We start from the raw sequence: 23,210 nt of genomic DNA, 5'->3' as shown, positions 1-23,210 counted from the left end.
TTTGTATCTACCCCAGTGCTTAGTACAGTGCCTGGCCCGTAGTAAGTGTTTAACAGATACCATTTAAAAGAAAAAAAGATTTCTCCTTTATTGCTTCTGTCACCTTCACCCCTGTGGCCATTGCTCAGCTATCCTCTGGGACTGCATTTTCATAGGATTTCTGGTAGCTGGGATCGCCTTGGCTCCCGGATTCCCCATTCCACCCTCACTTCCATTACTTCCTCCTATTCCTTGCTGCCCCGGTTGCTGCTCCTGGATGAAAATACCGAACTGGGTGGAGGTGGTGGCCGCAAGGGATGGCAAGGAATGGTGGCTGAGGTAAAGGCAGCTGGTTCTCGGGGCAGAAGAAAGCAGGGCAGAGGAAGACGGCAGTGGCAAACGGATGAGACTAATAATGATGGTATTTGTTAAACATTTACTGTGTGCCAAGCGCTGTTCTAAGCGCCGGAGTAGATACGAGGTAATCAGGTTGTCCCACTTGGGACTCAGTCTTAATCCCCATTTTACAGATGAGGGAACCGAGGCACAGAGAAGTGAAGGGACTTGCCCAAGGTCACACAGCGGACAAGTGGCGGAGCTGGGATCAGAGGCCGTGACCTCTGACTCCCAAGCCCGGGCTCTTTACTCTGAGCCACTCGGCAGTATAGTCGGTAAACACAATTCCTGCCCTCAAGAAGCTCACGGAATATCAAGTCGGTGGAAACAGCTCTAAAGGCTCAAAATAAGGTGGGGCTAGGAGGGTGAGGGGCTAGAAATCAATAAATCGATGGTATTTTTTGAGTGCTTACTGTGTGTAGATCACAGTACTCAACACTTGGCAGAGTATGGTTCAACAGAGTTGGTAGACACATTCCCTGCCCACCAATGAGCTTAGAGTCTAGAAGGGGGTTCAGATGATTGATCGATAATATCAATAAATTATAGGTAGGAATATAAGTGCTATGGGCTGGGAAGGAGGATGAATAAAGGGAGCAAGTCAGGGCGAAGCAGCAGGGAATGGGAGAAGAGGAAAGGAGGGTTTAGTCAGGGAAGGTCTCTTGAAAGAGATGGGCCTTCTATAAGGCTCGGAAGCGAGGGAGAATAATTGTCTGTCGGACGTGAGGAGGGAGGGAATTCCAGGCCAGTGGCCGGACGTGGGTGAGAGACCAGCGGCGCGATAGACGAGATCAGGGTACAGGGAGAAGGTTAGCATTAGAGGAGCGAATTGTGTGGGCTGCGTTGTAGTTAAGCAATCACTACGTGCCAGGCACCGTACTAAGCACTGAGTAGTAGAAGTATTAATAATGGTGTTTATTAAGCGCTTACTGTGCGCAGAGCACTATATTAAGCACTGGGATAGGAGTATTCTGGTGGGAACTGGGCGCGAACCCTGCCCCTCAATCCCAATCAATCAATCAGTGGTATTTATTGAGCGCTTCCTATGTGCAGAGCACTGCACTAAGCCCAATCTGTGACTGTAGGTGGGTTTTGCGGGGAAGACCGGAGAAAAACAGATCTGGACAGTGGAACGCTAAAATAGTGGAACAGCATAAAGGACAAGGATGGATATGCAGTGCGTAAGATAAAAACAAAAGTCAATAAGGAGGTGTGGCTAGAGGAGCAGAAGTTCTCCTAGCAATTCAGAGTCCACAGCGACAGCTAAGCAACTGGATTTCCCCAAGACTCTAGGATACCTAGCGCTGCAGGGACTGTTCTCGTTCCCTCCCGAGCGTCCCGGCGATCCAAAATGCCTCGGTGGTGTGGAGGGGAGCAGGTGCTGGTCCCGGTGGCAGGGAGGGAAGACAGTTCACTTGGCCACAGCGAGTGGGGCTGAGAGCAAATGCCAGGCATTTTGTTCTATGACAGAGATGAAGAGAAGCCAAAAAGACACCGTGTCAGGTTTTATACCTGACCAGGCGTGCACGGAGCGAGCCAGGAACAGAGAGAGGATTCCTCACCCACGGTGGGAGGGTCAAGGGTATGCAGGGGGCACAGGGGAAGCAGTGTGGCTTAGTAGATAGAGCAAGGGCCTGGGAGTCAGGACCTGGGTTCTAATCTCGGCTCCGCCACTTGTCGGCTGGGTGACCTTGGGCAAGTCACATCACTTCTCTGGGCCTCAGTTACCTCATCCGGAAAATGGGGATTAAGAATGCCAGCCCCACGTGGGACGGGATCCGCGTCCGACCCGATTAGCTCGCATCTTACGACAGTGCCGAGAACGGTGAATTGACACGCGGTAGGCACTTAGCAAATGCCATTATTAGTATTATATTTCCCTCGGCAGAGATGGTAGAGATAAAGTAGGGGAGGCCCAGGAGACACCAAGACCAAGAGAGGGGATGGAGAGGCAGGGCCAGAGAGCCTCCCTGCACTTCCTCTACCCGACCGCAGACACACCGTCACTGGTGTTGTGGTTTCCTATTAGAGCACCTGGGGACAAAAACAAATTGACAGCAGACAGAGAGTGGCACAACCTTTCTTCTGAGGGCAACCAGGCCACGAAGGACTTTGAGGTCTCATCTGCAGCCAGGTTTGCGAAAGGAGCACGGCGTTCGTCAATCGAAGAGGACTCAAAGTCTGAAGCCAATAAATATGTTTGGATACAAAGATCTGGAGACTCCCGGATAAGGTCTTAAAGACATTCACAGCCCAAGGGAGAGAGCTAAGACGGCCCTGAGCAGCTGGGCAGAGAGTGAGTACAATTTACCGGGATTTCGGAGTTGAGTGACCGGGGGCCGGGCTAACGGAATTACATGTGGGGAGGAAACGGTTGACGCCCGGTTGGTTCTCCGACTGAATCCCTGCAGGAACTTCCTGCCTAGGGTCTTGATGATTTCCGGCGGGGATAATTCCAGGACAAATCCTGTCTAGGGAGTTCATGACTGACGATTAATCGAAAGTCCTGCTTCTTCCCTCTTCCAAGCGGGAAGAATGGAGAGGAGGCTGGAGCCTATGCCATAGAAATGGGCCAAGGCCAAATCTTCTTTTATCCTCCCCTTCTCAACAGCTCTGCAAGAGTTCGGCTTCTGAGCAGAGGTGACAGAAGGAATGGGCAAATTCCATATTCTTTCTTATCTGGTCTCTTCCACATCACAGTGACTAGCAGCACGGCTCAGTGGAAAGAGCCTGGGCTTCGGTGTCAGAGGTCATGGGTTCGACCCCCGGCTCTGCCACTTGTCAGCTGTGTGACTGTGGGCGGGTCGCTTCACTTCTCTGTGCCTCAGCGACCTCATCTGTCAAATGGGGATTAACTGTGAGCCTCACGTGGGACAACCTGATGACCCTGTATCTACCCCAGCGCTTAGAACAGTGCTCTGCACGTAGTAAGCGCTTAACAAATACCAACGTTACTAGATGCAGCCGGTTTGCTAAGTGATTTTCTTTCTCTTCAATCTTCATGCTGAATAGATTAGCAGTCAATCCATCAGACAATGATATTTACTGAGTACTTACTAGCATAGTAACTGAGGATAATGACTAACAATGCAGTCATGTGGCGGAATGATTTCCCTTCTCTCCAGTCTTCATGCTGACTAGATTATCAATCAACCACTCAGTGGGATTTCCTGAGCACTTCCCGTGTGCAGAGCACTGCATTAAGCACTGGGAAGGTACAATACAACGGAGCTAAAAGACTTGTTTCCCGCCCACAAAGAGCTTACAGTCTAGATGGGGAGAAAGACAGTAATATAAGTAAATAATGGATATGTATATATGCACTGCGGGGCTGAGGGTAGGGTGACTATCAGGTGCTAAAAGGGGATAGATAAAATTGCACAGGTGACGCAGATGGGAGAGGGAATAGGGGAAAAGAAGGCTTAAATGGGGAAGACGGCTTGGAGATGTGATTTTCATAAGGCTTTAAAGGTGGGACGAGTGTTGGTCTGTCGTATATGGAGACGGAGGGCATTCTAGGCCGGAGGAAGGACGCGTGCAAGGGATCGGCGGTGAAAGAAAGGAGATTGATTCATTCGATCATATTTATTGAGCACTTATTGTATGCAGAGCACTGTACTAAGTGCTTGGAATGTACAGTTCATCAAGGTACAATGAATAGGTTGGTGTCGGGTGTGACGTGAGTGTGCGGGACTGCAGTAGGAGATCAACAAGGAAAGATAGAAGGGGACGAGGTGAATGAATGTTTTCAAGCCCATGGTAAGCAGTTTCTGTTGGATTCGGAGGTGGATTGGCAACGAATGGAGATTCTTAAGGAATGGGAAGCTACGGACTGAGCATTTTTTCAGAAAAATGATCCAGGCAGCAGAGTGAAGTACAGACCAGGTTGTGAAGAAACAGGAGGAACCAACAGGATTCGGTGACAGATTGAGTACATATGTAGATTGAATGAGAGAGATGAGTTGAGGATAACGCCAAGGTTCGGGGCTTGTGATACAGGGAGGACGGTGGTGCAGTCTACAGTGATGGGAAAGGCGGTGGTAGGATGCGTTTCGGGTGGGTAGATGAATTCCGTTCTGAACGTGGTAAGCTTGAGGTGTCGACGGAAAACAACTGGAGAGCTGGGAGGCAGAAATACTGGACGGTTGGAAAGCAGTAATAGCATCGGACATCTGGGGAACGGCAGCTATAGATAGGGGGGAGACGAGAGCGGTAGGTAGTCTAGCCTGTCACGGTGCCATCGGGAAAGGCATTGCTTTCCTCAAGCAGAGACTTAGGGAAGTTCAGGAGGCCAAGAGGCAGTTTTGGAAACAATAATTGATGCTGCAGATTGCAAACTCATCTTATAATAATAATAATGTTGGTATTTGTTAAGAGCTTACTATGTGCAGAGCACTGTTCTAAGCTCTGGGGCAGATACAGGGTAATCAGGTTGTCCCACGTGAAGCTCACGGTTAATCCCCATTTTCCAGATGAGGGAACTGAGGCCCAGAGAAGTGAAGTGACTCGCCCACAGTCACACGGCTGACAAGCGGCAGAGCCGGGAGTCGAACTCATGACCTCTGACTCCGAAGCCCAGGCTCTTTCCACTGAGCCACGCTGCGTCCCCTAATGAACCTGTGGGCAGGGAACATGTCTACCTGCTGTACTTTACTCTCCCAACTGCTTAGTACGGTGCTCTGCACGGAGTAAACACTCAAGAAATACGATTGATTGTTTATCAACAAAGAACTCTCTCGACAGGTAAACACTGTGGAATGGACTATTCATCACACCCACAATCCTGATTAAAATCTCGTGATCAGCAGCAGCATCTTTGAACACAAGAGACTGCTTCTAGACATATTTTCGGGTGAAGTTTGGGATAATAAACCAGTGGGATTATTGAGCCACATAGGATATCACTGATTATTTCAAGACCTCCCACTTAGAATCCGAGGATTATAGAGGTCCTTCTAAGAGATCACCTAATCCACGGCCCCCACACATCTTACCTCCGTCCAGATTTCACCTAAAACAGTCCCTTCTTGTATTAGAATCAAGTCTCAGCCTTTATTAGAAATCCAATCTAGGGCTCACCTGTAAGAAATGCTAACCTCAGTCCCTCTCACTGCAATATACATCCTCTTGTTGTTTTTCAAGTCCAGTGGCAGTTTCTCTAGTCTTTTATCTCTTCCTCTTAGTTTAGTATTTGCTAGAAATTGCCTTCAGCCTACGAGTGGAACTTTGCAAAGGTTAAACATAGAAGTAAAGGAGCAAAGGGCAAATTCTCATCGATATAATCGAGTTATGACAGACAGGAAATGATGACTTCCGAGACTAACTGTCAACACCACAGGTACCTCTAGGGAGCAGAGAGAGCACTGTGAATTACTGTGAATTAATGACATGGTGATGACATTCACTCTGGGAGCAGCTTCAGAAAAAAACTGGGTTCTTCTTCCTTGGAATCTAGGAATACTTCTCCACTAGGAAAGGAGGTGGATTCTGATTCCAATTTATAATTACAAAATTCACGGGGTCCCCAAGAGAAGAATATTCTTGTGGAATAAAGTGCGGCCTAATGGATGGAGCACAGGCCCGGGTGTCAAAAGGACTTGGATTCTAATCCTGACTCTGCTACTTGTCTGCTGTGTGGTCTTGGGCAAGTCACTTAGCTTCTCTGTACCTCAATTACTTCATCCGTAAAATGGGGATTAAGCTTGTGAGTCCCACGTGGGGCATGGACTGTGTCCAACCTGATTAACTTGTATCCACCCGGATGCTTAGGACAGTGCTTGGCAAATAGTAAGCGCTTAACAAATACCATAAAAAAAAAGAATGTCATTCTCTAATGGGAGCTCTCTGTGCTCTCCCTAAAAGTGACTTCTTATCATTCCTGTCCCCGTCCTTGAGGGGAGCTTACTTTCTCGCTCAACATCCTTACTTTCATCTCTCCCTCATGGTGACATTAATCAATTAATTAAATGTGGTACATGTTCAGTGCCGTGCACTGGGATAGATAGAAGTTCATCAGGTTGGACACGGTCCCTGTCCCCCACGAGGCTCACACTCTTAATCCCCATTTTGTAAAAGAGGTAACTGAGGGCCAGAGAAGTTAAATGACTCGCCCAAGGTCACACAGCAGACACGTGGCAGAACCAGGATTAGAACCCAGGTCCTTCCGACTCCCAGGCCCGTGCTCGATCCACTAAGCCGTGCTGCTTCTCAATTTAATTTAATTTACATGAAATGCTTAAAAACCCCACAGTAAGATCACAATAAGGTCAGAGTCCCCACTTAGCCATGTCAAATGCAATGGAAAACCCTTGAAGCCAGCCATCAACCAGTCATATACATTGAATACCTAGTGTGCGCAGAGCACTGTACTAAGCGCTAAGGAGAGCACAATATAACAGAGATGATAGACATGTTCCCTGCCCACAAGGAGCTTATAGTCTAGCCACTTAGATAAGCAATGCAGTTTGCCAGCCTTCCATCATTTCTGCACCTTCTCGAGAGGGAGAAGCAGCATGGCCTAATAATAATAATAATGTTGGCATTGGTTAAGCGCTTACTATGTGCAGGGCACTGTTCTAAGCGCTGGGGTAGACACAGGGGAATCAGGTTGTCCCACGTGGGGCTCACGGTCTTAATCCCCATTTTACAGATGAGGTAACCGAGGCACAGAGAAGTGAAGTGACTTGCTCACAGTCGCACAGCTGAGAAGTGGCAGAGCCGGCATTCGGACTCATGACCTCTGACTCCAAAGCCCGTGCTCTTTCCACTGAGCCGCGCTGCTGGAGCACGGGATTGGGCATCAGAGGACCTGGGTTCTAATCCTGATTCAGCCACTTACCTGCAAAAGGGGGATTCAATACCTGTTCTCTCTCCTACTTAGACCGTGAGTCCCATGGGGTACCTTATTTTCTTGTATCTATCCCAGTGCTTAGGACAGTTCTTGGCATGTAGTTAGCACTTCACAAATACCACCGTTATTATTAAGAGGTAGTAAGAGCAGCAAGGGTGAGTTTATTTTGGAAGAGAAATCCTCCCACCTGTCCTTCCTCACAGAAAAGGAATAGGCCTCCTCCCCATCCCACCACCCCACAACGTAATGCGAGCGGGGCTTAGGGTAGGATCGGAGACTCTGTTAAAACCTGGGATTCCCTGGGGCCTTTTTTTTTTCTCATTGGTACCTGTTAAGCACTCACAAGGTTTCCAGGCACTGTACTAAGCGCTAGGGTAGATACAAGATATTCGGTTTGAACCCGATCCTTATACCAGATGGGGCTGAGAGTCGAAATGGGAGGGAAGAAGGTTTAATCTCCATTTTCAGTTGAGGAAACTGAGGCACAGGGAAGTTAAATGACTTGCCCAAAATGACACAGCAGACAAGTGGCAGAGCCTTCCGTGCTCTTCCCATTAGGTTACGCCGCTTCCCACAGAGGCCTTCCCGGAGAGGCTTTTTTTTCACTGAGTAGACTCATCTCACATAGACTCTCTCTCTCTCTCTCTCCTTGGGTAGAACCCTTCAGCAGCACCCCTCACCTGTAACAAAATCCTGGGGGTTTCGGTGCCCCTACCACAAAGGGGAAGGCCAAGCTCGGAAATCTTGCTACCCACCTGGCGAGAACTGCCGCTTAAACCAGAGGGGAAGGGACTCGACTGATAAGGACGTTCCTCTGAACAGGATTCTCTGGGAATCTTAGCTCAGCAAAATTGATTTCTGTCACTGTTCTTCACAGTCTGTCACCTTTTTCTTTTGGCAAAGCAATTCTGTTCTCTTATTTCCCTTCCCTACACTACCCCGAGAATAGGGACCCCATCACGTCACAGAGCCTGGGAGAGGAACATTGCTTCACAGTCCTCGCTTCTCCTCCATGAGAAGTTCTCGGGCCACTCTGGGCAGAGCCACTCTGGACGAGGACGCTCTGAGTTGGGACACTCTGGACCAACCGGGGCATGTTATTTAGCGGCGCTTCAGTTCTGACGCTCCTCTCGGGATGGCACCTGGAGTGTTTCCAGTACTCTGTAAGTCTCGGCTATGAGAGGGAGAGTCAAGCAGAGGCCTACCCGTCCCATTCCTAGCTTGGGCAGTGGCTAGCGAGTGGAAGGCCATCTACTACAAGTCAAAACTCACCCGCGCTGAGCAGCAGCGGCACGGGAGAGAGTCGAGGGCGGAGACTCGAGTTTACCGCACGGAAGGAGGCAGTGGTAAACCACTTCCAGATTTATACCAAGAAAACTCTACGGATCCACTACCAGACCATTCGCAGATGGAGGTGGGGCGTTCTGGGAGAGATGCGTCGGTGGAGTCGCTGTGGGTCGGAGACGATTCGACAGCCTAACACAGAGACGGGTTTTGATAAACACTCACATCTCCCTGAGTCAATTGCTCCTCTCTGGTCTGCCGCTGCAGGATCTTCAACCCAACAGCCATGGCAAATGAGGACAATTGCAGAGATGCTGACAGTCCTGCCCCGATAATAGATGGCACCTTTAGAGATCAAGGGGAGTACCTCACTCCCTCCCAACCCGTGTGGAAAGCGCCTTGTGGAAGCCAGCAAGTCATAGCACTGGGAATCCAGCCTGGAGAGAACGCGCTATCTGGAAATCCGAAGAGAAGATTTTCCGAACAGATGGGAGTGAGTGTGATTTTCCCCTGACCCTTGACTCCGTAATAACGCACATTTATGCTCTGGGGGAGGCCAAGCTGAGGGGAAAGGGGCTGGTGTGGGAAACTCATGAAGACGACGTGGGAGGGGAAAAAGCATAAACAAATCTCCCAGTTGTTTCATTGTTTTATTTGCATTTTCACAAATAAAGCTTTAGTTATATTTTAGACAAAATGATGGGAATGACACCTAAAAATGCTCTAGATGAAGGGAAGTTGATAAAGCCTAACTATAATCCTCCCCAGAGAACAGAAGAAGAAGATGGAATTAAACTGTATCAGGGTGGATATGTTAGAATGGGAAAGATTTCTGTCAGTAGGGTCATTTAATATTGGAATAGAGCCATAATTCATGCATATATCTAAAATTCATTTATCGTAATAACATCTGTCTCCCCCTGTAGTCTACGAGTTCTTTTTGTACCAGGTAAGTGTCTATCAACTACACTATATAGAACTCTCCCAAGAAGTTAGTACAGTGCTCTCCACTTAATAAGCACTCAATAAATGCCATTGATTGATTGATTGATCGATTACTGACAAGGCTGTGGATATCCTCAAAAATCTGATCCCACCTGAAGGCAGAAGCATTTTGCCTTCGTGAACTCTCCCGAGTCCTTCAGTATTCCACGACTCCATGAAATAATAAAAATAATAATAGTGATGGTATTTGTTAAGCACTTACTTTGTGTTAAGCGCAGTTCTAAGATGAGGTAGATACAAGATTATCAGGTTGGACCCAGTCCCTGCCCCACATAGGGCTCACAGCCTTAATCCCCATTTTCCGGGTGGCACAGAGCAGTGAAGTGACTTGGCTGAGGTCAGACGGCAACCCTAGTACTTCAGACAAGTCCAGGTGCAAATTGCTTTCCGCATTTTTAAGGGGAGCAGTAGAAGGAACCTGGAAATGACTAAGGGAAGGGAGTGGAATTGTTAAATGAGGGGCAGAAGAGGACAAATACAAATCTGTGAGGCAATCCCTTATCCCCTGTGGTAATTGATGTTAGCAAACCAGACAGAGAATGGCCCCTTATTTTGGATAGTCATAATGGTTCGTGGACCCGACCTTTAATTTGACTGGGAGGGAAGATGGTATCACAGGTAACGCCTCGTCATTCAATCGGTGGTATTTATTGAGCAGTGCACTGTACTTAGAGCCCAGAAAAGCACAAGAGATTTGGTAGGCACGATCCCTGCTCACAAGGAATTTAGAGATCTATCTGGCACCTTAACTAGGATTCTTGGGAAAAACAGGCAGGTTAGTCCCTTTTGAGATTCCACGTCCCCCATTTTGAGATGGGGGAACGGAGACAAAGAGAAGTGAAGTGACTTGCCCAAAGCCACCCAGCAGGTATGTGGTAGAGCCGGGATTCGAACCCAGGTCTCCTGACTCCATCCACTAGGCCATGATGAGTCCCATTATATACCGATGGTTCCTACCGTCCTTATGAAATGTGCTTGAAACTCTGGCTTCTTTTACACTGCAGAAGATGCCGGGATGACACAGGTCACCTAGATATCTGTAAAACTGGAATTGTCTCCCTTTGCTCACTGTTCCCTGTTTTCTCCACAGATCTTCCACTTCATGAGTGCGATAATTCATTTCTCTTTTGGGATCTGGCTGATGGCTATCTCCCAGAATCTCCACCTGGTAGCTCTGAAAAGTTGGTATCCAATCTGGGGAAGCCTCTCGGTGAGTGGAAGCAGTTAGTTCTAAATAAATTCTACCGGGATTCAGGTGATCGCAGAAGAGTTGGGGATGACCAGGCTTCTCACTATAGCCATCCCCCAAGGCAGCCTGGGGAAGGTGTTGGACCTCTAATGATAATAGTAATGATGGTGTTTGTTTAGCGCTTACTATGTGCCAAGCACTGTTCTAAGCACCGGAGTAGATACAATGCAATCCCATTGTCCCACTTGGGGCTCGCAGTCTTAATCCCCATTTTACAGGTGAGGTAACTGAGGCACAAAGAAGTTAAGTGACCTTGGTCACACAACAGACAAGTGGTGGAGTCGGGATTAGAACCCACTCCCTCTGACTCCCAAGTTGGTGCTCTTGCCAATAGGTCACGCTGCTTCTCTGAGGACTGTTTCAACCTAGGGACTTCACTTGAACGGTGCGTCATCGGAGTCATCTTCCCGGGAGAGAGGTCCGTTTGGAAGTCTACAATAATCCAACTGGAGCCTCCAAGCTCCTTGAGGGCAAGGAGCATGCATTTTGAAGGGCTTAGTACAGTGCTCGGCACTCAGTCTTGTCTTGCCTTATGCCGTCGAGTCACGTCCGACCCGTAGCGACCCCAAGCACACGCCATTCCCAGAACATCCCACCTCCAGCTGCGATCGTCCTGGTAGAGTATCCATGGAGTTTTCTTGGTAAAAATATGGCAGTCGACTCTCTCCCGTGCCGCTGCTGCCCGGCACAGGGGAGTTTTGACTCGTAATAATAACGTTGCCATTTGTTAAGCGCTTACTATGTGCAGAGCACTGTTCTAAGCGCTGGAGTAGATGACGTAGTAGATGGCCTTCCACTCGCTAGCCACTGGCCAAGCTAGGAATGGAATGGACAGGCCTCTGCTCGACTCTCCCTCCCGTAGTCGAGACCGGTAGAGGACTGGAAACTCTCCAGGTGCCGCCCTGAGAGGGGTGGCCCTCGGTAGCCCTCAGTGAATACCAGTGATGGCCAGAAAAATCGATGACTCTTCTGGTTCCAGTGGAAGTTCCCCTTCCCCATAGCTTGAGCGGCCTACAATCCCCAGACCCCCCAGGAGCAAACAGGAGAGTCTAAGAGATAATTGCATCGAAATGGCCCCTCTCCCCTCGGACCAAGCTGGGGGAAACTGGGACCAGCGGAAGCCCACCAGAGACCAAACCGGTGACTCTTCCTCAGTTTATTCCTTCTCCATGTCAGTGTTCCTCTGCTTGCCTGGACCGGTGAGGGAAGGGACCACTCTGCCCCTCATTATTAATGATAATAGTAACTATTATTAGAGCAGCAGGTTGGCTTAGTGGCAAGAGCACGAGGGTGGGAGTCAGAGGACGTGGGTTCCGATCCCGGCTCCGACTCTTCTCCACGTGGGCAAGTCACTTAACTTCTCTGTGCCTCAGTTCCCTCATCTGTAAAATGGGGATGAAGACTGTGAGCCTCACGTGGGACGACCTGATGACCTCGTATCAACCCCAGCGCTTGGAACAGTGCTCGGCACATAGTAAGCGCTTAACAAATACCATCATCATTATTATTACTATTATTTTGTTAATATTTGATAAGTCCCTACCATGTGCCAAGCGCTCTACTAAGCACTGGGGATATAGAAGATAATCAGATGAGACACAGTCCCTGTCCTCCATGGAGCTCCTGATCTAAGGAAGGAGGAAAAAAATCCCCATTTCACAGACGAGGAAACAGAATTGCAGTGTCTTACCCAAGGTCACACAGCAGGCAAATGGCAGAGGGAAGATTAGAACCCGGGTCCTCATATTCCTGTGCTTAAGCAGTTTCCTCTAAGGGGCATCCAGTTTCAGGAGATTACAACTTCCTTTCCATGTTCTAATTTTCTGTGCAGTATTTCCTTTCTGGAGGCTTATCAGCGATCGTAGAGAAAATTCCCAAACGGGGTATGGTAAGTTGGCTCACTTCCATCCTCTCCAAGACTTGAGTGATATTTGCAGTGCAAAATGGGTCGATTGAAGGGAAGGGAATGTTGGGCTGGAAGAGGAAGCAGCCTGAGCGCAAGCCCACAGGACTGCAGAGTAAGCGCTTGATAAATACCATAAGTATCATTATTATTATTAGTGGGGAATTCCTCTCCCACTTCCACAAGGGAGTAGATTGTTTCCTAAGAGGAATCTCCCAAGATCCCAGTGGCGAGACTGGAAAATTCCAACTTCTCTAATATGTTGCCTCTGGACACAATGTTCATCATTCATTCACTCAGTTGGATTTATCGAGCGCTCTCTGTGTGCAGAGCACTGTACTAAGTGCAATATAACAACAAACAGACACATCCTCTGCCCACAACAAGCTCTCAGTCTAGAGGGGGTGACAGACATTAATAGGCAGAAATAAACAGATATATAAATAGATTACAGACATATGCGGCGGCAGTGAACGTAAAGTAAGGTGATGTCATGCAAGACACTTAAGGGATCCAAAACTGAATGCATTCAGGATGTTGGCCTACGGTGGGACCTCAAGAGACCTTCCAAGATTTGATTCGAGACGACGACTCAAGATGTCACCATCCGTAAAACTTTGAGATAATGAGCATTTAATAAAAGAGGAAAAATATCAGTTAGAAGTAGGGTGTATTCTAACCCAAGATAATCATGTGGTCACATTGAAGCAGCGTGGCTCAGTGGAAAGAGCCCGGGCTTTGGAGTCAGAGGTCCTGGGTTCCAATCCCGCTCCGTCACTTGGCAGCTGTGTGACTGTGGGCAAGTCACTTCTCATTGCCTCAGTTACCTCATCTATAAAATGGGGATTAAGACTGCGAGCCCCACGTGGGACAACCTGATTCCCCTCTGTCTACCCCAGCGCTTAAAACAGTACTCTGCACATAGTAAGCGCTTAACAAATACCAACATTATTATTAATATAACAGAGCCCTTGTTTTCTATTAAAATGAGGTTCTCACTCTAGGCCACATTTACACTCTTAGGGTTTTAACAGCATATATGTCGCATGGTTTGCTTGTAGCGTGCTCTGTAGAAGCTGGAATTGATGAGTTGGGCGAAGTTATAGTTGGTGACATGATCTATTGATTTCTCTCATTTACCAGGGCCATTCAGAGAAGACTTTTTTTATGGTATTTGTTAAGTCCTGGGGTAGATACAAGCTATTGAGGTTGGACACAGTACACGTCCCACATCGGTCAATCAGTGATATTTATTAAGTGCTTACTATGTGCAGAGTGCTTGGGAAAATGCGATATAATAGAGTTAGCAGATCCAGCACTTAAACTAGTGCCTGGAACATAGTAAGATCTTAACAAATCCCAAAATTATTATTATAATTTCCCTTCCCACAACAAGTTTTCAGTATAGAGCTCACAGGGGGCTCAAAGTTTTAATCCCCAGTGAGGTAACTGAGGCACGAGGAAGGGAAGTGACTTGCCCAAGGTCACACAGCAAACCGGAGGCTGAGCCAGGATGAGAATGCAGGTCCTCTGACTCCCAGGCCTATACTTTATACACTAGGCCACACTACTTTTCTTTATTTGATTAGCCTAGAACTTGTTTTTCACAAATCAGATGGTATTTACCCAAGAGCCTGCACTTTTCTAGGTTTTCACTAAATGGATGTTAGATAAAAGTATTATTTTTCTTTCAGAAACCTTGTTGCTTGGTGATGAACATTTTTAGCATCTTCTGTGCACTGTCTGGAGTCTTTGTATTCATTAAGGACCTATTTCTGGAGAACGTATTTCCTCTATGGACTCTGTATCCCTTCTACATAGTGAGTATCCAGGTTCCTTCAGAACTAATCACTGCCCACCCTAGGGGCCTTTCAAACCCTGAAAACATCAGTCAAGCCCTGGTATTTAATAAGCACACACTGAGCACTGTATGAGAGTATGACAGAATAATAATAACAATGGTATTTATTAAGCGCCTACCATGTGCCGGGCACTGTTTTAAGAGCTGGGGTAGATACAAGGTCATCAGGTTGCCCCACATGGGGCTTAAAGTCCTAATCCCCATTCGACAGACGAGGCAACTGAGGCACAGAGAAGTTAAGTGATTTGCCCAAAGTCACACAGCAGACAAGTGGCAGAGCCGGGATTAGAACCCACATCCTCTGGCTCCCAAGCCCGGGCTCTTGCCACTAAGCCATGCTGAATAGGTAGACACAATCCCTGCCTAAAAAAATGAGATTTCTTCACCCCAAGGTTTCTGGCAAAAGCTTTTTCTCACAGGCTACTGACTTTGGAAAACAGGACAGGATGAGGGGAGGGGCAGTCAATCTATCATATTTACTGAGCACTTACTATGAACAGAGCACCCTACCAAGCATTTGGGAGACACGATATTCATTCATTCATTCAATCAAATTTATTGAGCACTTACTGTGTGCCGAGCACTCTACTAAGCGCTTGGAAAGTACAATTTGGCAACAGGTAGTGACAATTCCCACCCAACAACAGGTTCACCGGCTAGAATATAACAGGGTTGGTACACACATTCTCTGCCTACAAGCTTACAATCATCCATTCTTTCATTCAATCATACTTATTGAGCGCTTGGATACAATCTAGAGTGGGGAGACAGACATTAATATTAAATAAATAAATGTATGGATTCATTTAGATCGTGGGGCCTGGGGACACAGAAACTGTCTAACCTAATTATTCGGTTCCCAACCGGCACTTAGCACGATGCCAAGCACAAAGTGAATGCATAATTAATAATAATAATAATAATGTTGGTATCTGTTAAGCGCTGACTATGTGCCGAGCACTGTTCTGATCGCTGGGGTAGATACAGGGTAATTAGGTTGTCCCTAATTAATAGTGATGGTATCTGTTAAGCGCTTACTATGTGCCAAGCACTGTTCTAACCAGAAGCCTATGCTTCAAGGCTCACGTCCTCTAAAGTTTGACTCTACTACTTTATTTATTTATGTACATAGTTGGGTTTCTTTTCCTCTCACTATTCCAACTATAACCATATGGTCCGAGGCCCGCGTCCTCTAAAGTTTGACTCTACTAGTTTTATTTATTTATATACATAGTTGTTTTGGGGTTGTTGTTTTCTCTCACTCTTTTAAAAATGGCTTATGTTGTCAAGCTCTATTTTGGCTTTTCCCATCCATTAGATGATCAGCTGTTCCAGGGCAGGGATAATATCTTATACTTCCTCGATTTACTCCCCACTACCAATGTGGTGAGGTGATGATGAAGTATTCTGAGACGCAAAAATGAACGGTATTCACTAAGCCATTTCTTGCGTCAAGCACTGTGCTAAGCACTGAAACAGACACAAAATAACCAATTAATCAATCAATGGTATTCACTGAGCACTTCCTGTGTATAGAGTATGCTCTGCACACAGTAAGCGCTCAATAAATACGACTGAATTGAATGAACTAAGCATTTGGGGAAGTACAGTGTGATGAAGCTCACAAGGAGCTTACAGTCAGACTGGAGAGAGACCCTGTCCTTCACTGGACTCACAACCTAATGAAAGCCGCGTTTCCTAGTGGAAAAAGCACAGGCCTAGTAACCAGTCTCTAGGTTACTAGGTCGTGGGTTCTAATCCGGGCTCTGCCACTTGTCAGCTGTGTGACTTTGGGCAAGTCACTTCACTTCTCTGTGCCTCAGTTACCTCGTCTGTAAAATGGGGATTGAGACTGTGAGCCCCACATGGGACAACCTGCTAATTCTGTCTCTACCCCAGCGCTTAGAACAGTACTTGGCACATAGTAAGCGCTTAACACATACCGTTATCATCATCATCTAGACTGTAAGCTCATCTCTAGTCTGTAAGTTCATAGTGGGCAGAGAATGTGTCAGTTTATTGTTATTTTGCACTCTCCCAAGCACTTAGTACAGTACTCTGTACACTGTCAGTGCTCAATAAATAACGGTTGAACGAATGAAGAACCAGAAGAACTGCGAACTAGTCCTGACTCAAGGACTTGACTCCTGTGTGACCTCGGGTAAGTCATTTCATTTCTCCGCGCCTCAGTTTCAATACCTGACTGTAAAATGAAGACTCAGTCCAATGCCTGTTCACCCTCCCTCTTAGACTGTGAGTCCCATGTGGGACAAGGCCTGGGTCTGACCTGATGATCTTGTATCTGCCTCAGTGCTTACTTAGGACCGTGCTTGGCACCCAGTCAGTGCTTAAAAAATACAATTTTAAAAAGGTGTAAAATATGGGCATCTTAGTCCCCATTTTACAGATGGGGAATGACTCCCAGTTCCATGCATATTATTATTAATAATAAATGCAATATGTTTATAGTATAAATAAATAAATGTAATAAATATACTAAAATAAATAAAGATAATAATAATAATAAATAGTGGCATTGGTTAAGTGCTTACTAGGAGTCAAGCACTATAATAAGCACTAGGCTAGATACAAGATAATCAAGTCAGACAGAGTTCATGTCCCACAGACTTCTCACAGTCTAAGAGAGAGCGAGAATCTCCATTGAATCCCCATTTTACTCAGGAGGAAACTGAGGCACAGAGAACTTAAGTGACTTGCCCATGGTCACACAGACGGCAAATGAGGGAACTGGGATTAGAAGCCAGGTCCTCCAACTCCCAGGCTCATGCTTTTTCCCCTAGGCAACTATCCTTCCACATATTCATTCATTCATTCATTTAATCGTATTTATTGAGCGTTTACAGTGTGCAGAGCACTGTACTGAAAGTACAGTTCAGCAACAAGTAGAGACAATCCCTGCCTGCAACGGGCTCACAGTCTAGAAGGAGGGAGACAGACATCAAAACAAGTAAACCAGTAAACAGGCATCAGTAGCATCAATATAAATAAATAGAATTATAGGTATATACCTATCACTAATAAAATAAACAGAATATAAAGAATATCTTTTCCATACGCCGGCGAGTCGATTTCAGTTCATAGCGTCCCTATGGGCATATTCTCTCCAGAACATCCTATCTTCTCAGTCGTTCTGGTGTGTATAGCCATAGAATTTTCCATATATGGCTCCCTTTTTTTAGATTGGGAATCAGTACCCTCAGGAATAAATAATAATAAATAAGCATGGTATTTGTTTAGCACTAACTATGTGTCAAGCACCGCTCTAAGCACTGGGATAGTTACAACATAATCAGGTTGGTTACAGTCTTTGTCCCACAGTCTAGAAGGAGGGAGCCAGACATCAAAACAAGTAAACAGGCATCAATTGCATCAATATAAATAAATAGAATTATAGATATATACCTATCACTAATAAAATAAATAAAATATAAAGAATATCTTTTCCATACGCCAGCGAGTCGATTTCAATTCATAACGTCCCCATGGGCATGTTCTCTCCAGAACAGCCTATCTTTTCAGTCGTTCTGGTGTGTGTAGCCATAGAATTTTCCATATATGGCTCCCTTTCTTTAGATTGGGAATCAATACCCTCAGGAATAAATAATAATAAATAAGCATGATATTTGTTTAACACTAACTACGTGTCAAGCACTGCTCTAAGCACTGTGGTAGTTACAACATAATCAGGTTGGATACAGTCCCTGTCCCACCCGGGGCTCACAGTCTAAATAGGAGGGAGAGCAGGTATTGAATCCCCATTTTACAAGCGAGGGTACCGAGGCACAGAGGAGTTAAGTGACTTGCCCAAGGTCACACAGCAGACCAGTGATGGAACTGGGATTAGAACTCGGGTCCTCTGACTCTCAGGTCTTTGTTCTTTCCACTAGGCCACACTGCTTCGGCCCCTTAAATTACCACCGGGTGAATAGGAAGGAGTCGAAGCTTAATAGGTATCCTAGTCACCGGGGAGAGCCAATCTCCCTCCAAAGTGGAAACCACCTATTCTTTTCTCATAGATAAGACCCTGGGTTATTCCCTCCCTTGACTTAGACTTTGGCTGTGGTTTAAGGCAGATCTTTTGTATCTTCCACAGTTGCATATTCAGCAGCTTGAGATAGTCCTGATGGTCTTCTCAGCCCTGGAATTCCTGCCAGCAATCGCAATGGTCATTTTCTCATGCACAGCCAAGAGCCATTCCTCTGATGAGGTAAGTTGTTCCTTTTCCCGTGGAATGAAAACCCAGTTCACATCACCGATTCTGAACTGGGAGAGTGAGTGGTGCTCAGGAAAGCTGGCGGAGGAGGGGGTCGGCGGGTCTTTGGCAGGGCGGGATGGATAGTAGCAGAAGATGAGGAGGAGGAGGAGGATGGATTAATCAAAAAATCAATCGTATTTATTGAGCACTTACTGTGTTCAGAGCACTGTGCTAAACTCCACAATTATTCATTCAGTTGCATTTATTGAGCGCTTACTGTGTGCAGAGCACTGAACGTTACATTACAAGAATAAACAGACACATTCCCTGCCCACAACGAGCTCACAGTCTAGAAGACGGGGAGACAGACGTTAATACAAATAAATGAGTTACGGATATGTGCATACGTGCTGTGGGGGTGGGATGGGGGAAGAACAAAGTCAGGGAGAAACAGAAGGGAGTGGGAGAAGAGGAAAGGAGGGGCTTAGTCTGAGAAAGCCTCTTGGAGGAGATGGGCCTTCAGGAAGGCTTTGAAGGGAGGGAGAGTAATTGTCTGTGGGATTTGAGGAGGGAGGGCGTTCCAGGCCAGACGCAGGATAAAGGCGAGGGGTCGGCGGCACGATCGAGGCACAGTGAGATGGTTAGCATTAGCAGAGCACAGTGTGCGGGCTGGGTTATAATAGGAGAGTAGCGAGGTGAGGTGATAATTATGATATTTGTTAAGACTATATGCCAGTCACTGGAGGGAGCAAGGTGGTGGAGTGCTTTAAAGCCAATGGGGAGGAGTTTTGGATTGATGCAGAGGTGGATGGGCAATCGCTGGAGTCTTTTGAGGAGCGGGGTGACAGGTTGGAACCAGCATGGCTTAGTGGAAAGAGCAGGCGCTTGGGAGTCAGAGGATATGATCCCGATTCCCCTCTTGTCTGCTGTGTGACCTTGGCCGAGCCGCTTAACTTCTCTGTGCTTCAGTAACCTCATCTGTAAAATGGGGATTAAGAGTGTGAGCCCCACATGGGACAACCCGATTACCTTCTATCAACCCCAGTGCTTAGAACAGGGCTTGGCACATAGTAAGCCCTTTCCAAATGCCATCATCATTATGATTATTATTACGTCCCGAACGTTTTTGTAGAAAAATGATCCGGAAGTCTGGACCGGAGTGGGGAAGGACTGGAGGCTCTTGGGAGAGTACAATACAACGGAGTTGGTAGATACATTTTCTGCCCATAAGGATCTTATAATCTAGAGGGGGAGGCGGACATTAATATAAATAAGTAAATTACAGGTATGTATATAAGTGCCGTGGGGCTGAGGGAGCAAAATCAAGTGCAAGGGTGATGCAGAAGAGAGTGGGAGAAAAAGAAATAGGGGTTTAATCAGGGAAAGCCTCTTGGAGGAGAGGAGCCTTCCATAAGGCTCTGAAGGTGGGGACAGTAAATGATGATGATGATAAGGGTATTGGTTAAGTCCTTACTGTGAGCCAAGGACAGTACTAATCACTAGATTGTATATATATATATATATATAAAATCAGAGTGGACACAGTCCCCATCCCACATGGGGCTCACAAAACTAAGGGAGAAGGAGAAGAGATATTGCATTTCCACTTTACAGATGAGGAAACTGAGGCCCAGAGAAGCCATTTGCCCAAGATCACACAGTGGCAGAGTCAGGATGAGAATCCAGGTCCTTCAACTCTCAGGCCTACGTTACGTACACTAGGCCACGCCGCTTCTCTGGCGATAGAAAGGATGGTGGTCGCGTATGGTGGGGGAAGAAGCAGTGACGGACGATGAGATGACGTTTGGGAAGATGACGACCGTCGAGTAGGTCATTCTTACGACAGCTCACGTCTTCTTTTTTCCTTCCAGTTGGAAACTTCCTTTGTAGATGCCGGGGAGATACCCGCTGAGGTCACCATGAGACATGTCGACCCTCCGCCATCTTATGAAGAAGTGGTTGGAGAGGAAAAGAGGGGCGTCAACGAAGGGGGCCTGTACCCCTGACAGCCCCCCCTTGCCAGCAACTCAAGTGTACGAGATTGTTCAACACGTCAATCTCTGACACTCCACCTCAAGAATCCCACCCATCCTGGGGGGTCTGGCCGTTGTTGCTGGGATGAATGATTTGCCAAATTCTCATAGTGAGTTCAAAATCAAATAGCAAGGTCAAGGATAGGGTCTATCAATGGTATGGCGCTCTCCCAAGTGCTCTGCACGCAGTACGTGCTCCAGAAATACCACTGATGGATCGATTACTCCTTCAAGACTCTTGCAAGGCTCTCACAATCTTTCAATCTCCAGGTCCAGAAATACGGACCTGAAGGGAATCTAATTTAAAATTCAGGATTTTTCTTCTATCTGGATTTCTTCCCTTCCGTCTCGCGGCCCTGGGGGCCGGGAGGTACGAGCGTGAGTCAAGGGAGATTCAGATGCCGAAGTGTGTGGGGAATGAAAATTCACATCTAAGCTCATTGTGGTTGGGGAATACGTCTGTTTATTGTTGTATGGTACTCTCCCAAGCGCTTAGTACAGTGCTCTGCACACTGTAAGCGATTGAATGAACATTCTCATTTTTAAACTTAAAATTCATCAAAATTAAATATGCTACTTTAAAATAAGATGAGACACAGGCGCCTCTCTCCAAAGGTTCCTAACCTGACCTTTTTTCCAATAAAGCTGTACCGTGAGCCTGCCGATTCATTGAGCTGAAGAAGCTGTTGGATGGATGAATAAAGCATCACCGTGGAGAACCCACAAAAATAATCATCTTTAAAGGAGGTAGGATCGGAGCAAAGATCAGTCTACCTATTACAGTACTCTCAATCAATCCCTCAATCAGTGGTCTTTATTGAGCGCTCACTGTGTGCGGAGCACACTCTCCCAAATGCTTAGTACAGTGCTCTGCACCCGATAAGAGCTCAATAAAGACTCCTGATTCATGGGAGGAGACTGAGAGCAGAGGTATGACTTCAGATCTGGGGAAAATAACACCCCTGCTCTAATATGGTCTCCCTCCTTCTAGGTGTTAGGGAAGGGAACCAGGCTATAGCTCCTTCTGAAAGTTGGGCAAATTGAGGCCTGGCCATGGGAAAAGCTTGGGAAAAGAACATAGGTTCTAATGCTTAATTACGCTGCCTTTTTCCAGTCTGATTGCTCCTACCAAATGAAGGTATAGCCATGGAAAGCTGAACAGTTCAGACCAAAAAAAACAAATGTGCTTTTATCTGAGGAATCCTGACAGTCCGTGTAACCTACGTAAACGATGAATGTTGATTAGTCCAGTCTGTTCTGCTCATTGTGTGTTTCTGGCTTAGAGGAAAGAGCCCGGGCTTGGGAGTCAGAGGACGTGGGTTCTAATCTCGGCTCTGCCATTTGTCTGCTGTGAGACCTTGGACAAGCCACTTAACTTCTCTGTACCTCAGTTACTTCATCTGTAAAATGGGGATTAAGACTGTGAGCCCCACGTGGGACAACCTGAAAACCTTGTATCTACCCCGGTGCTTAGAACATAGTAAGTGCTTAACAGATACCATCATTATTACTATTATTATTATTTACTTATAACAATTTTCAGTTTGTCCACCGCAACACTGTGACCTTAGTTTATATAATTCATTTGGCTTTTTTTTTTTGTTCTTACGTGCCTTCCCCAGCTTACGCTGTGAGCCCTGTTAAGGGAAGGGCCTTATTTGATATAATAATATTCTTTAGTGGTATTTGTTAAGCGCTTACTTTGGGCCAGGCACTGTACTAAGCACTGGGGTAGATGCAAGCTAATCGGGTTGGACACACTCCATGTCCCACATGGCGCCCACAGTCTTATTCCCTATTCTACAGATGAGAGGACTGAGGCACAGTGAAGTTAAGTGACTTGCCCACTGTCACACAGCAGACAAGTGGCAGCGCAAGAATTAGAACCCAAGTCCTTCTGACTCCCAAGACCGTGCCCTATCTACTCGGCCATGGTGTTTCTAAAGTAAATCTTGCATTTACTCCAGCCTTCAGCATAAGGCCTTGCATGTAATAAGCATTTATAAATGCTATAATTACTAGGGTATTAGTGAGAAGATTAAAGCAGGCTAGGAGAAAACAATTTTTCTGTATTTGTCCAGAAATACAGAAGTATAAATGAAGGTTTAATTCTTCATTTCACTTTCCCTATAGCTACCTGGCCTTGGGTACAGAGGGTAAGCCATTCTTTGTACACAGGCAGATAGCTGGGAGGTCATGAGTTTCCAATCTATCTCGTGCAAAACTCTGTACTGAAAAGGACTTTGAATTCTCACCTGTAACAGGAGAGGGATGAGGTAACAGAAGATCACAGCTGGAGAGGATTCAAAGTCTGGCCCAGAAATAAACTCTGGACACAAATATCTGGGAGCTCGTGGGTGGGATTGGAGGGGTACGCTAAGGAAGGGAGAGTGAAGCCTACCGGGAGCCAATGAGGCCAGATGATAAAACTTCC

The 23,210-nt window shown here is 46.5% G+C and overlaps 1 protein-coding gene across 1 annotated transcript; it reads left to right on the top strand.

The window, feature by feature from the left end:
• Nucleotides 1-2,505: 2,505 nt before the first annotated feature.
• MS4A10 (membrane spanning 4-domains A10) lies at nucleotides 2,506-17,754 on the top strand. Its single transcript, XM_039911292.1, has 7 exons — nucleotides 2,506-2,671; nucleotides 8,777-9,002; nucleotides 10,605-10,724; nucleotides 12,595-12,651; nucleotides 14,361-14,498; nucleotides 15,818-15,913; nucleotides 17,728-17,754. Exons 2-7 carry the CDS (start codon nucleotides 8,796-8,798, stop codon nucleotides 17,752-17,754), a joined length of 645 nt encoding a protein of 214 aa, XP_039767226.1. The 5' UTR covers nucleotides 2,506-2,671; nucleotides 8,777-8,795.
• The last annotated feature ends 5,456 nt before the right edge of the window (nucleotides 17,755-23,210 follow it).

This window comes from Ornithorhynchus anatinus, chromosome 3 (genome assembly GCF_004115215.2).
Source record: "Ornithorhynchus anatinus isolate Pmale09 chromosome 3, mOrnAna1.pri.v4, whole genome shotgun sequence".
In the NCBI taxonomy this organism is placed as follows: Eukaryota; Metazoa; Chordata; class Mammalia; order Monotremata; family Ornithorhynchidae; genus Ornithorhynchus; species Ornithorhynchus anatinus.
This window is presented reverse-complemented; position numbering and strand designations above follow the sequence as displayed.

What these genes read in the sequence shown, in the direction of transcription:
- MS4A10 (XM_039911292.1), top strand. Translation starts at nt 8,796, where the DNA reads ATGGCAAATGAGGACAATTGCAGAGATGCTGACAGTCCTGCCCCGATA. An exon ending in AAATTCCCAAACGGGGTATG is followed by an intron (nt 12,652 to 14,360) that starts GTAAGTTGGCTC and finishes TTTTTCTTTCAG; the next exon opens with AAACCTTGTTGCTTGGTGAT. An exon ending in TACTCCCCACTACCAATGTG is followed by an intron (nt 15,914 to 17,727) that starts GTGAGGTGATGA and finishes CCCTTTTTTTAG; the next exon opens with ATTGGGAATCAGTACCCTCA.